The 15,576-nt window shown below is 40.7% G+C and overlaps 1 protein-coding gene across 8 annotated transcripts in view; it reads right to left on the bottom strand.

The window, feature by feature from the left end:
* The window catches only part of uggt2 (UDP-glucose glycoprotein glucosyltransferase 2), a 42,944-nt gene that overhangs the window by 7,827 nt on the left and 19,541 nt on the right, over positions 1-15,576 (bottom strand). For 4 of the 8 annotated variants that reach the window (XM_044216021.1, XM_044216013.1, XM_044216015.1 and 1 more), the window contains exons 25-36: positions 15,132-15,227; positions 14,813-14,915; positions 13,902-13,981; positions 11,988-12,177; positions 11,702-11,860; positions 11,428-11,513; positions 8,415-8,499; positions 8,150-8,232; positions 7,918-7,998; positions 1,242-1,346; positions 1,036-1,120; positions 50-232 (exon numbers count right to left, since the gene is read on the bottom strand). In XM_044216021.1, the coding sequence (XP_044071956.1) occupies positions 50-232; positions 1,036-1,120; positions 1,242-1,346; positions 7,918-7,998; positions 8,150-8,232; positions 8,415-8,499; positions 11,428-11,513; positions 11,702-11,860; positions 11,988-12,177; positions 13,902-13,981; positions 14,813-14,915; positions 15,132-15,227 (1,336 nt within the window). Of the gene's footprint in view, positions 1-49; positions 233-1,035; positions 1,121-1,241; positions 1,347-7,794; positions 7,819-7,917; positions 7,999-8,149; positions 8,233-8,414; positions 8,500-11,427; positions 11,514-11,701; positions 11,861-11,987; positions 12,178-13,901; positions 13,982-14,812; positions 14,916-15,131; positions 15,228-15,576 lie in introns of all 8 variants that reach the window. The other 4 variants (XM_044216016.1, XM_044216017.1, XM_044216019.1 and 1 more) reach the window with 2 other exon arrangements.

Below are 15,576 nucleotides of genomic sequence, written 5' to 3'. Positions count from 1 at the left end.
CACACTTACACATAGCTCTTTCCCTATGTCAGTTCAATTTGATCCTTACCTGGTCGGCGTCCACAAAGATGATCTTGTCCACAGCCAAAGGGAACAGAACATCCAGGAAGAGGATCTTGTATCCCCAGATAATGCGCTGCTTCTCAGTCTGCTGGTGGAGCCAACGGGGCCACTTGTACTGCACCAATTCATACTGAAAGCCATACGACTCTGCCATGTGAGAGATGGTCTCCTAACCACACCAAAAACAAACACCAGAGAAATCAAATACAAGAACACATTTTTTGAGTAACTTAACATTTAAGAAATGTGCAAAGTTCTGTTAACAATAAGGTGGAAAGCCTCACATAAATCAATAAGGAGCGATAGGGTGCTACACTGTGGGATATTTGCAGTGGTGCACTATGATCATAGGCACAAGTTTCATTACAGACAATTACGAGTAGCTGTTGAGGCAATTGCAATATGTCACAAACAAAATTAGTCAAGTTTATTTGGATTCTGTGAAGAAAAAATATACTGTAGAGCATGCAAATTCCATAAAGTGACATATGTTTAGTTTGTGTGGCCTAGCTAAGGGCCAGTAATTGATAGGAGGCTATGTTACAAGCATAAAGAGATGCAGTTGGACAGCTGTTTTCAGAGATATTGGTACTCTTTCGGCAAAAAAATGCCTGTTAACCAAATGATAATGCAAGGCTGAAGCTAACAGTGGTATAATATATAGTGCAAGGCATCTGGACATACTATATATAAATAACCATGTATCCACTAAACATATCATTAACATAAAACATGCAAATTCACCCCTTTCAAGACATTTTTGCTATTTTTTCAACTAAACGTGTCACAGAGGGCACTGAATGTAGATTCACCCCTATAAAAAATCTGAGATGAAACAGACCATTACAAAGGAGGAAACAACCCACAGATCTTTCTTTGCTTAGTATATATAAATCTCTGAAGAACTGGGATCAAGTTATTTGATTTGAACAAACAAAATGCTTGTATGGAGTCATGAAGTGAGGAAAGTACCTTGAAAGATGGGGAGAGGTAATTCTTGAGGAACCAGAACTTGACAGGTGTTTTGGTATGCCGAAGAACAGACAGCATCATTATTCTGAAATAGACAGAAAGAGTGAAGGATCAGTTTCAGGGATCAGGGCTAAAAGGAATGTGAAGTTTACGGCCTGAAAAGTAAGGGTGTGAGTGAGTGCGTTTGTGAACTGAAAGTGACCCACCTCAGAAAGCGCTCGTACAGATGGCCTGAGGCCACAGAAAATATGTTTAGAACATCCTCTTTCTTCTTCTCTCCATCATCCATCTTGGAGCCACCACCAGTGATGCTGTAAATGAAACCATAATACTTGAGTCTCTTGTGTTCTGATCGATGCATGTTTTTTTTATAGTGACAGTAAATCAGAACTAAGCCAGTAGAAACCATGCTTTTGTAGAGCCAGTAGAAAACATTTTCAAACAAACCATGCAATACTGTGCAACAAACTGGGGTGTTTTATTTAAATGAAACAATAATAAAAGGAAATGCTCTGGAAAGCCATGACTTTGATGTGATTTTAACAGCAGTTCAGTTCTCCTGCTGACACTCCTCTAGAGAACTAAATAATCACTATGGTAGAACAGCCACAGTTAAAGCAGCTGTAACATTAAAACAGCTTATTCTTATATCCTCCGTATACCTATCAGAGTGTCCAGAACATGGAGTAAATAATCTAAAATGATTCATTTGTATCAAATCACTTAACAGCTAACCATAGATGCACTGTTAAGTTATGTCATGGGATCTAAGTTTTTGGTAACAGCAGAGATTAAATAAACACATCAGGCACCATTTTGTGAATCAAGCTGCAAAAATGCATTGTCATACATTTTAGTTAATTTTGTTAGGGGTTGGTAACAATCATGCCAACTTTAAAAGCAGTGCTCTCCCCACCATGACATACTCTGATAGTTTGGTAATGTTGGGAAAAGTCTGGAGGAGCTTCTCCTCAGGAGAGACTAATTTTCACATGACAGTCTATGGTATACATATGTACAGTAGCCCATTCTGTTTTTTTTAACTCATATTTAATACTCTTAAGTCTTGTGGTCACCATGTTTTCGACACATTTCTTGGGATTTTTTTGGAATTATGATATTCCACACTATCCACATCCAGTTACAACATTATGAGTAGTAATGTATTACTGCAGTGTAATGTGGTCTGGTGTTTTGCTGGTTCTCTTTTTTTTTTTTAAATAAACCTGTTAGTGAATATTTGGATGCATTCAATTAGATTGGACGAAATGCAAAAACAATGTTGCTACTAGAAAACTAATTTTAAAAATTACTAGTTTAAGCCTTTATGTGCTCACATAATTCAACCAAAACATTTCTGAATAGTCATGACCCTGCACTAACACATCATGTTGCAATTAAAAACGCAATGCTTCAGGCGCCATTTTGCCAGACCCTTAGATACACACGACACGGCTGTTGCCCTGGTAATCTGGTGTTGTTGGATGAAGATACAGAGAAAGAAATGGTGAGAATGGATTATCCTGAGGGAGTTAAGTGATTAGAGGACAGAGAAGTTTACATTTACATTTTTTACGACACTGAATGTGTCCTAAGGATGATACCATCTCCAACCCTGTTCATTTGCACTGCATAAACTAGTGTTGCAACAATTAGTCAATCAGTTGATTGGTTGATTGTCAGAGAATGTATTAACCCTAATTTTGATAATCAATTGTCATTTACCAAGTAAAAATGTCAAATTTGCTACTTCCAGTTTCTCAAAAGAGTAATATGGATGTGTTTTCACTAATCAAAGTGATGAAAATAGCACAGAACATGGGTGCACTGTGCACTTTTGACATGGTCCAAACACATTGGAAGCAGACAACATGAATTGTGGTTGATTGTGGAGCCTCTCCTCCCACTGTGGTGTACGGCAAGCCACCTAAATACCAAACCAGCAAGCAAGAAAAAAACCCTCACTGCTCCTTAGGAAAAAAAAAAAAAAAACAATCCCAAAGCATTACTTTACACAACTTTCCTGCAAAAATAGTGCCTATCCAATCAGTCCATGACCCTCAGAGTATCTACTATCAATTAAATTTATTTGAATAAGTATGTGTTAGTAACAATTTAATCAAAAATTGGAAATGTAGGTTACCAACTAGATTAACTAAAATGTTTTTATGCTGAAATACCAGCACAGATGACAGAAAAATCCAAAGGACACTCTCCACGCTTCTGAACACATCAACATACCCTAACCGCTATTGAAGAGCAGTGGCTCATGATGCAAGGCACATTTAGCGGACAGAAATCAGGACTTTTGCTGGAGGGTAGATGTGTCTGCAGTCAAACTGTGTGTCCTTGTCTGTAACAGACTGCTGATGAGGGAAGGAGTGTCTCTCCCACACTCAATCACAACCACAGCCTCGGCCCCGAGGCTCCAGGAAGACACCAGTGAGTGAGAGGGAGGTGTGAAGGGAGGGGAGAGAGCATACTGTTTGTCTCTACATGTCCTCTAAAACCAACTCTGACACACACAAAGAGACTGACTGGTAAGCAAGTCACATCCATACAACACAAACTCAATGATGGCCCAGGACGCTACGTAACTTTTTTTTTTTTTTACCATTTCATAAGAATTTGTTGTCCGTCCTTCTGAAAACATTTGGTGCATTTCTCTCCCTGCACTCCTTCTCAAACCAAAACACTGCTCTCTCTATATGAGATGTTGGCCTCTGGGGAGTCACCACACATCTGTAGGGTCTGGGAATACCGAATGCCTGCCATGACTAAGCCAGCCATTATGACGGGCCTCCAGCACTACTGTGGGGCCCCCCAGATAAGCAGCTTTAGAGGGTCAGGTGAGAGCCCGTTTGGCTGACTCACTCGAGATAATCTGGACCTCTGGAATGATCAACAAAGCTCTGGGTAAATCCTGAGCAGTGGACAGCACTAATCACACAGTCTACTTCTTTTTTTCCTCCAACTCTGTAGATTGAGCAGAATCCTTCTCTAACACCTATGTGGAACATCTGTGTGGAGATCATACAAAGAAATAAATGTTAAGATGTGTGCCAAAGAGCATACAAAAAGTCCATCAGATAGATAGTTGATGTATAGTACATATGTAAAGCTAATTTGCACCTTATTTCCATGTTTCCATGTTTTCCATTATTTATAGGGATATTTGCATGCTGCTGCATGTATGAGGCCAAACGGACAGTAACAAAGCAAGAAAAGACCACAAGAGTAAACACACTATTAGGGGACAAAGTCTGGGTACAACACTGGTCATGGCATCCAGTCAACAGTGTAAAGTAAAAAAAAAAAAAAAAAAGTTGTTAAGACAGGTCATAAATGGGTAAGCATCACCCCACTGATAGCAACTGATGAGATTTCGGCCAAGAAGGAAGAAACGAAAATTTGAACCACTAAAGAAAAACTGCTAAACTACATGTAAATAAAAAAGCTCATCCCTTCATTCCTTCCCCACACTGTAACTACTAACACACCGACATACACTTCATCCACACAGAACACCATGACAGATAAAACCACAACCAGTTTCTCCACCATGGAAAGCATCCTCATCACAACAACTCTGCAATTCAGTTCATCTTCTGAGCTATGTGGTCAGCATAACACGTTTTGCTTTTGACCATACTGAGCCCCAGCATGTACAAAGCCACAGACAAAACCATTCTCATCTTTCCTCAAATCTCAGACAGTAAATACATAGCAAATACATGTTATAGAACACCCCTGTCTATTATCTGGATTCAGTTTGGAAAAACATTAACTGCCAAGGCCCCATCTAACACTCTCCAAGGTCCTATGACTACTTGGGGAGATGTGGGTTTTACACCACCCTCCACCTGAAACCCAAATAACTTCAGGTAAAGACAACTGCTGATGCTCTCTCACACCCTTTGTGGCCCTTATGTCTCTGATTTCTAAGCATAGCATAAAAGGACATTGAACCCTCAATGTTCCCCATGCTGACAGTAGCAAGAAAGAACAACATTCCTTCATCTTTCTCTCAGCCAGAGACAATGAAGAGAGCAGGGGAGAAAGCACACCACAATGGGATCACAAAATAAAGAAGGAGAGCATGGAAGAAAGAAAGCAAAGAAAGAATAGGAAAGAAATATATTTTCACTCAGGCTCATTATTGCTCTATAGAGATAAAGCTCTCTTTAAAGATGAGAGAATTTGTAACAACTCAGTCACTTAGACTTAATGATGCTTGCTGATGCATGGATCCACCTCACTAATTCTTCAGAGGTGTTGGATCAATAGTCCCGCCCTTTACAACTAATCCCTCAAAGTATTTTTAGGTTACAATTGCAGTAATGGGTATAAAAACATCTTTACTTTCAAACCAACAATATTTTGTAAGATCACTGGTCAAGGTCTACACACTGTCTTTGCTGAAATATTCAGACACTTTCGCAAACCATGCGCTATTATTGTGCTGTGCCATCTTTTCAAAAAGGAAATTTCTGGGTATTTGTCCTGTGAAAAACCACTCTATTCTATCAGTGAGAAAACAAATATTTTCTTGTGAAGATTTAACTGTCAAACAAGGAAATATTTTTGAAACATTTTGTATCATCTGTTACTCAGACTAAATTGTATTTGGTAGTTTTCACCAGTATTTTCTTTCTGCCTGTCTTTTAATTTGTCATGATTTCCAAACTTAAGCTGGGATCCAGCTGTCTTCACTGGATAGGACTGAGTGGGACTGTTATGGTTAGACTCTGCAGAGCATGCTTGTTGGATAGACAATATTTAAGCACAGTATAGGATATATGGTATATTTTGCTCAACATGATGAGTGGCTTCTAAGTCTTGAAATTTATGTACTGTTGTTTTGAAAGGAGGATATGCTGGAATAATGCAAAAAGAAAGTACTCTCCTCTCTCCAAATGCAGTCAAATTTGTGTCAATTTTAGATTCATAAATCACAGACACTTAAGGAGCAGTTATGTCTCTTGAAACCATCTTATTCAACCTTTTTGAGCATTTTTATTACTCAAAGCATACCATGGGAAACGGTCTTAAGATTACATTCAATTATAAATCTATTCATCCATCTATCCAACCCCCCAGAGCTCTCCCTAGAGCTCCTAATAGCAGATGCCAAGGCCAGGAGGGATTTGTAATCCCTTCAGCTTGTTCTAGGTTCCCCTCGGGTTATCCTCCCAGTTGGACAAGCCTAGAATACCTCTACAGGAAGTGCACAGGAAGCATCATAATCAGACAGCCGAACCACCTGAATTAGCTCCTTTCAACATGAAGGAGCTGCGATTCTACTCCAAGCTCCAGAGCCTGTCCCTGAGGGTGAGCCCACCAAGAACGCACTTGAACTTTTGCGGAGAACACGGCTCTTACTACAATTACACAACGACTGGATGGCTTGTAGCAACAGCCAGCCACGCGAAACCCAGATATACGGTCATAAACCTTCCAATGTCCTTAAATGACATGTAGACTGGATGAGAAAACTCCCAAGACCCATATATCCATCCAATATCGTAGCAAGAGTACAGAGCTGGTCCACTGTTCCATGACCAGGGCGGAGTCTGCTCTGCTCCTAGTGAATGTGAGGTTCAACATTTAGGTTCCAGCACCCTGGTATTTCTGGGAGTCCCCTTAGCTAGCTAAGACCAAAAGGCTTCATCATTTAGTTTCACGCCTTCCTGCACTGCTGGTGTCCTCCAAGAAGTTGCGGATATGCTCCTCTCTTCATTCTAGTGTCCAAGACATACTAGCAGTTAGAATTTAACTACAAAGTCAATTATCCATCTTTGGTCTAAGGTCTTCTGATGCCAGGTTTACTTATGCTTGAGCATGGTGTTGTTATGAATAGTCCATACCTAGCACACAAGTTCAATAACAAAAAAACACTTTGGTTCACATCAGGCAGGTTGTTCCTCCCAGTCAAACCCCTTCATTGGTTACCCATAGCACTGAGGTCCTCCAGTAGAACTCTGGAGTCCCTAGGTGGCACCCTCTCCAGGGCCTCAACCAGAGACTCCAGTAAGGCCAAGTACTCTAAACTGCTGTTCAGCACATAGGCACAAAGCCCATAGAAGTGGTCCTCCTGTTCTCCAGGGAAAACTCCCACACAGAGTTGGTTCACCAGGGGCTCAAAAGCATCTCCATATCGAGCTGGCTCATCTCACCTTGGGTAACTCCAGAAAGGGAGACAGTCCAGCCCCTGTTCAAGAATATGGTTCCAGTGCTTGTGCTACGCATCAACACGAGCATAAATATAGCTAATTGGTACTGCTCTACCTTCTGCACTAGTTCTCGCTCCTTCCCCACCAGGCAGGTGAGAATGAACGTTCCAAGAACCAGTTTTTGTAGCCAGGGGCAACGCACACTAAGGCCCCCAACTTTACCTGCCGTCTGATCAGCAACACATCACGGCTGATGATAAATCCAAGAGCACAGTTCTTGAGTTTAAGAGACAATATTTAAATTCACATTACAGTTTTACAACACAGTATATGTATGGCTCTCTGTATGTGTGTACAGTACGTTATGTTTGTGTACATAGTTTTATGCACTTATGCATGGACACATACAAGTATACAGGCTACAATACTACCTGTAGTGTTCTTGATATTCTAAAAATGACCACATAAATAAATAAATGCAAAAGAAAACATCCATTCATTACAAAAGCAACCAAAAATCACTGCATGCTAATGAGTATGACAAAAACTTTCCAGGTGCTAAATGGGTTGCAGAAACACTGCCTACCTTTTCTCAAAAGTGCTCCAAACACTTCACACAGCAAGCATTAAGTGAGTAGACAGGATCACACAGTTAGGAAGTGTTGGGGGAAACACACAAATGCACACACACACACACACACACACATACCTACAGAAGCACATATTTTTTGCAAGACTAGATCTTACAGCATAATATTGCAGTCTGGGTCGAGGGGAGGAATAAGATCTCCTGAAAAGGCAACATATAATTGACAAACAGAAGGCACATCAACAAACCCACCAATCAATGACCTCACAGTTGTTACTGCCAGTCAGCTGGGGGAGGGTTTTAAAACTACCAAAAACCAAATGTTAGCTGTATGTGAGCGTAGATTACACACCTTGCTATGGAGTCCCATATGCCTTTGCTTTCACTAGCTTCACTTAAAAGATCTTCATTGATCTTCTCTGCCTTTTTCTGCACCTATAATGAGAAAAGATACACAAAACAATGATTTTATCAGTAATTTCATCATAGACTGTAAAATCATTCCAGCATCTTCAACGTGTGACCTGCTGAAGGGCATTTTTAACTATACAGTTGAATAATGTCCAGTGCTATGAGAAATCTAATATACTTTACAAACATCTAAGAAACACACTCACTCTGACTTTGATGATCTTACTGTGGAAACTGTTCAGCACAACTATAACATCACCGGCATCTGCAGGGGAATCTGTTCCATCATGCCTGAAAAAGGTATAAAGAGTGAGAAAGTGATCACTGTCACTGAGAGTGAAAATCAATGATTATGAAATCTGGACAATGGATCTGCAGCTAGTTAGTCTAACAAAGGTGAAGCCCCATTTGAAGAGTGAAACTTATCAACAGACTGCAAAATAAAATGTATAAATATTACATAATTTACAAAATAATGGCAATTTAATACAACCCCAAAACATGTAATACTGATCATCGTAGAAAAGGTTTCAATCGTAGTCATCTGGACACTGTTTTCAGAATCAAGACGTTTCGGCTCCCATCCGGAAGTCTTCTTCAGGAAGGAGTCTTCCTGAGTTTCTGCTGTTTAACCCGCCTAGTTTCACCTGAAACTGCCCTTCTTTTGTTTCCATGATGGCCCAGTAATCAGTAATCAGGCCTATTGTTTTCTGGCTGCATCTCGCTCATCACTGTTAAGTAGGCCTGATTACTGATTACTGGGCCTTCATGGAAACAAAAGAAGGGCAGTTTCAGGTGAAACTTGGCAGGTTAAACAGCAGAAACTCAGGAAGACTCCTTCCTGAGGGCAGGGCTTAAGTAACACAGAGTAGCTTAAATTTCTGAGTTCTCAGACCATTTTCACAATTGAGAATGACTTCCGGATGGGAGCCAAAACGTCTTGATTCTGAAAACAGTGTCCAAATGACTACGACTGAAACCTTTTCTACGATGGAACATTCCTAGATCAATGACGGACTACACCATTTTAATACTGATCATCTTTAATTCCTCATTGGTCATGACCATTTTCAGCATTGTACACATTTTAGTGCTGCCTAGATGATTCTGCCTTATTAATATCTAACCTAGACACAAATAAAAGTACTCATTAGCCCATAGTCTTCATATTAAATCCCAAATATATGGCTAAGCCACAGACATGACAATTGTAAGACAAAATAATATATAGTTGACTTGAAGACTCTTTACAAATCTTTTGACCTAGAAATCAGTAGTAGATTAAATCTGGCAAGCAAATTAATTGGCTATGGCTAGCGATCAATGCTGTAATTTTTTTCAGTTCACTTGACTGTACTATCATACAACTTTAAATTCTATAGGTCAGTCAAAAAACTTTTTGTAATGACATATCTTAAAGTCCAACTGAAACCACAAAAGGTATCCCCTTTTGCAATCAATAATTATTGTCAATGTAATTTTCAGATTTACTGGTCTTTGGAGGTAAATCAGAAATGCTCCTTTAAAGCATCCAAGGTTCCATCCAAGGAGGTTGGTTCATATGTTTTGGCCACGGCAACAGTGCAAGAAAAATATACAGCATAGGCGCCTCTCATGAAGGAGACAACAGCAAACAATGGACAGACCACTGACAGACAGTGAGAGCACACACTTTAAAGCAGATACTGGGACAGCTGCCAGGGTCACACTCTGACCACATTCATTACCCTCCATCATCATTAAGAATCACCTTACCATTATTTTATCCATCACTACTTCCCAGCCATGCTGTATATACTGGTAGATTTAATGAGAAAGTCTGTACAGTATTGATTGCGTAACACTGGCCTTTCACTGTAATTGTTTTAGGACTGATTTACCCAGTGGAAAATGTGTTTTGGCAGACAGGATCTGCAGAGTCTGATGGGGAAACACCAGAGAGCAAACTTCAGGAAGAGATGAGCAATAGGCCATGATGCACAGCAAACCATTACGATCCCAGTGCTTACTAAAGGCAAAAAACTAACCATATCACTATGATAAATGGCACCCCCCACCCCCAACCCCCATGCTGCTTGTGTTTTGCCCCCTTTGCTGTCACTGATGCAACTCAGCCTTTAGGGCTTGTGTTAGAAAGCACCAGAGATCAATCTGTATCCTTGCTCTGAGGAGAGGAGTGCTGGCCATCTCATTCATCGCTGTCAGTGCGAGGCGCAGTGGCAGCACAGGGTGCAAGAGGAAAACGCAGGCTCTGGGACCGGAGAGCACAGACATTCCCACTAGACTCTGATCGGCCACCTAACCAGAGCAGAGTGCCGCTAACCACAAGAATAATGACACTGCCAAGGTGAAAAATGACATCACCTCTTAGCTTCACCTGGAGGATTGGGGAATAAATCTTGGTTGTCTGATATGATTCCAGAGGAACCGAGGGCTGTATGTGTCCTAAATCTTGTGTGAGGATTGCCAGAGAGGACAATATCTGTGATTGTAGGGACATCTAGCTCCACAGCACTACAGCTGTCCATGCAGACTCAAATACATTGTTGCGATTTGAGCCATTATCGCAACTTGGCAGTGAGGGATTATCGTTCTTTATTACGTTACATAGAAATGATACGATTAGCTCTTTTAAAAAATAAGAATTTGATTTGTTTTAGTTAAAAGTAGAAAGTACTACAGTACATTTTAATTGAAGTAAAAGTGCCGAATTAAAAGAATATGCATCAATACTGTTTCTATTCATCCGGGGAAATTAGACAACTCCAATGTACTCTGTCTAGTATATGCAGCCTTTGAAACCTACGCCATCCTAACTAAAACACATTCTGCTGCTGATATTTTGCAGTCTGATGTGGATGGCATTGCAGGTGACCAGCTGAATCATCCCTCCACTCTGTCTTCTCTTTAATAGCACCCCTCTCCTCCTACTTGTCTCTCTCCCCTCTGCGGTGAGCAGAACTCCCTGCACTCATCAAAACCTTGAGTTGCTACAGTGTCAGCAGCTCTCCATGTTACCATAGTGATGGGTTTCATAGCTACCAGTATGAAATAGAGAGGTAGATGAAAACAACCTTGATGCTGAGCTACTGATGAAGCAGCCTAATTAGCATCATTACCTAACTTTTTTTTTCAAAATATATTAATATCTGTATGGAATGAGATGGGAAAGACTATAATGGCATTAAAAATAGTCTGTAGACACTGGTGAATACTCACGTGAAAATCTGATAGATATCCTCTGATCTCCCTTTACGTAATCTCAGGATCCAGGCACCAGGATTGGCTTTCAGCTGGAAATATCCCTGTTGTGGTTGAAACAGCATGAGCCTCATTATTTACTGTAAGCATACAGTTCACACTTGTTTTCTCAACCATGGCACCAAACAGTTTCTGTTCCAAACTTACTACTGTAGTAAGCTACTATGATATCCATGTCATCTAACACAGTGCAAGAAAACTGCTCTAGTATTGATTAGAGAAGGCTGCTGACCAGGTTAGCCATGACAATAGTGTCATACATGAGCGGGTCCCGACTCATGCCCAGGGTAAACTGCAGTCCACGGGGAGGCTGGCCGGTTGACAGATCAAAGCAGTGGCCCTCCAGCAAGAGGTGTTCCAGCTCATACTCTGCTGTCACAAACCCACTCACCTGTAGTGAAACGGCATATTACAGAGGACAAAAAACAACGGGGGAATGGTTAATAGAAAGCATCTCCACCCTAGTTAAAGGGTGAGAAAGAAAGATTGCCTGTAGTCAAGACTAAGAAGCAGGACACCTCCTGCAGGTGGATGTTATCCAAGTCATGGGGGCTGCGGACAGCCTGTACCATCCAGCTCTCTGGTGTGATCATATTAAGGGTGAGAAGGGGAGATTCTGGGAGCTCCAAGAAGCGGGCAACTGGTCCTGGAGACACTGTGTCATTGGCCAAGAAATTCACATCAGACTCCAAGACAAAGCGGTAAAAGCTGTGAAGACAAACAGAGATGATCCAAATTTAAGTGCTTGCCCATTAACTGCAAATAAACATAATATCTAACGAAGGACAACAGAATTCAAAGCCCTAAAATGGTGGATATCCTACAGGAGTTTTTGCCACCGGACTGAGTCAACAATTCTATCCAACAAACGCATTGTCCTCTTCAGCAAGCACTAAAATGATGACATGTTGTGCAATAGTCTCTTTTCTAGGACAGGAGAGATGGGCTCTGTTGTGACAGCCGGGTATATACAATCTCTTCAAAGTGAGGAATCTAATATTATTACTGCCAGTTTTCCTGCTCAGCCAATAACAGAAATATGTGCGGTAGTCTGTGCACCAGAAATGTTTCCTTTCTCCATTATTTCTCAGAGTTGTCGCAGAGGCTAGCTTCAGGCTAATCACTAATTGCTTTTCTTCAGTGTGCCCTCTGACACCGAGGAGTCATAATGAGTGTAGATAACGTGGCAGATGATAAGCATTACCAATGCCGATTCTTTTTATTTAGAATGCCTTCTTATGCTCAAAGGTACACCATCACATTTCTTATTCATAGGGAGATTTCTCTTAAGTTAATTCCCGCCACAGCAGCCGTGGTTGTAGTTAAGGAGGAGAAACCCAGTACACCAGGGGGAACACACTGTTTTCATTCGATTGGTTCCAATTTGTGAGATGACCAATTCTCCACAAGAAGAAAAGTGAGAGAAAGAAGATGAGCTGCCCTGTGGTCTCTGCTGCGGTCTTACCACTATGAGAAGTATACCAGTGAATGAAATGAACCCACTGATGCAGAAAAGGATTCATGTGTGTCCACTGACAGGAGTATCTCCAGGGATGGGCTATAAGATCACCTAGCGAATGGCTCTACAAGGGACATCAAGTAGGGAAGTTGTAACTTTGTGGTTACAAAACTCATCACCGTTTTAAACTAGATGTCATCCTTTCACGATCAGGATATTTATGATGAGATCCAAAAAATTAAAAACAGAGCTCCATTGTCCCATTTTTCCCAATGTTTTATTTTTTTTTATTACATTTGTTTGTCAATTTAAATGTCATGAATCCCTGAAAGTGGAAGTTTTTTACTGGACTAGTAGAGCAGCTAGTAGCAGCTTGATTGCAGACATCCAGCTTATTTATCTCTCATGTGAAAATATCATGTAGCCATTTGTGTCAATTACAGGCAATTGTCACTCAGGGGGACAGGAAGTGTGATGGGTTGGGGGGGAGTTATTCAATCAATTCAATTCCAGCTGGTCTCTGACAGAGGTCCATAAAGGTCATACTGTACATTTTCTTGTAAACCTCCTGGAAAATGTCTGTCATTTGGTATTTAAAAAACAACCACTACAAATGACTCCCATTATGGAACAAACTAAAAAAGAAAACACCCCAAATTACATGATGACTAACATTCACTCAATGGTGTGAATGTTAATGGGCAATTTCAACCTTTATTTTGTTGTTGTTTTTTATTATTTTGTTGTTTTTACTGCATGGCTTGAACCACAACAGTGTAAGCTGTAAGCAATTTGCCCAAAGATGCAAGGGGAGGCCCAAAGCAATAAGGCGGTGTTATTAAGCAGATTGCATCTGTGCAGTATAATCTTACAAAGGGAAAGTGCGAGGCAGAGATGCTAAGTCTGCAGCGGTCAGAGGATACACAAACAAGCCAAACAGGAAAATTTAATTACTGTTGGAGCGAGAGCTTACCTCTTGAGGGGCATCTCGGACAACTTGGCCCTGCAATTCATAAACACCTGCAGTCTCACATTGACCACTTGACTGAGCACCTGCAGGAGTCACAGAAGAAGACACTCAGTTAGAAATCAGGAGCAAGTAGAGCCCAGCCCAGCCCAGCAGAGAGGTACAGGACACACATGAGCCTTTCACTGAACAAAAGGACTGTATTTGAGATTCTCAAATGACAAAGCACATATACCCTTACATGACATCGTTCATGATATAAAAGCGGTCAAAAAATAATGAGCCAGTGGGTGTGAGCGCATTGAACTGCCTTCCTCAAAAACAGCTGTGATGCTGATACGCTGGCATCATAATTTCTACTGCATACTGCAGTACACTACTGAAAAGTGTACACTGCAAACAACAAGCTACTGAAGGTGGCTGTCTGACTGGCTGTCTGTAAAAGCATGGTGAGTCATATTTTCATGCTCACCCAAGTCAAATTCTTCACCACAGCAAGCCTCCAGCAAGATGCAGCAGACAGCTAATGGGATTCAGTGAAACTAAGCCCACTAAGAAAACTGTTTCTAAATGACCTCATCTGTTCAAACAATAACTAACTAAGCATACTTGTTTTAGCTCAAAAAGAATGCATACGATAGAGTAAGGATTTTTCTGATAAATATTACTGACTCAATAAATGCTTTTAAGGTGTTGGAAGGTTCAGCATCTTTCAGCAGAAACAAGGTGCAAAATATAACCATGAAACATCTGATCATAGCATCAAGTGAGGACAGAAAAAAAGATAAATCAGAACTTTGGAAAGCTTTGTGTTTCTGTACCATTCCTTTCAGTGAAAGTGATTTTAAAGTGTCCTTGCTGTATTAGGAATCAATGGAGAAGAGAGGAGAAGAATACGAGAGAAGAATACAGCTTACAATCAGTAGAGGGGACATCTTTTGTGCCTGCCTAGTGAGGGGGTCGACGATGGCAACAACATCATAGAACACCTCGTTTTCACGCGGGGAGAGACGGAGCACACTGAGGAGGAGAACAGCACACCAAAGCGGATTCAGCAACAAAAGGTTATACAACCCTTATTCAGCAGAACTGCAAATCAAAAGATTTGCCTTTCTGGACTGCTTCAAATGATGGCGTAGCAATTTTCAGATCCATTATAACAAAAGGAGTGTAAACACTTTCCTGTGAGACTGCAGAGCCAATAGGACAGTAAACTGAGAAAAAAACGTCGCCCACCTGTGGCTGTCTTTGATAAAGTGGACATCCCTCCTGATCTCTCCTTTGGGGGCTGCAGTTAGGAGGGCATCAACTTTCATGACTAAGTCACTAGCGCTATGGGAAAAGACGTGTAGCAGGGTCAGTCCATCATTTATTAATATTATGCGTTAGGAGAGATGTTGAACAGAGCTCACATAATGTGATGTCAACCTCTTAACAAGGTAGCTTCATACTGTAAATCAGTTAACGCTACTGTACCTTCAAACTCAGACACTGATATTTTCTTCATTACAGAACACTTGATATAGCACAGATTTTTCATTAAAGGAGAAAATAAGAAGACTGTTTGTTTATAGAACCATTAAGACAAACTCAAGACTAAAGTGGCACAAAGACAAAAGTGTTAAAAAAGGTATCTCACATTATCATAACTATTTCGTTATCCTCTATTGATGGGATGCTC

This window comes from Siniperca chuatsi, linkage group LG12, assembly GCF_020085105.1.
Source record: "Siniperca chuatsi isolate FFG_IHB_CAS linkage group LG12, ASM2008510v1, whole genome shotgun sequence".
In the NCBI taxonomy this organism is placed as follows: Eukaryota; Metazoa; Chordata; class Actinopteri; order Centrarchiformes; family Sinipercidae; genus Siniperca; species Siniperca chuatsi.
This window is presented reverse-complemented; position numbering and strand designations above follow the sequence as displayed.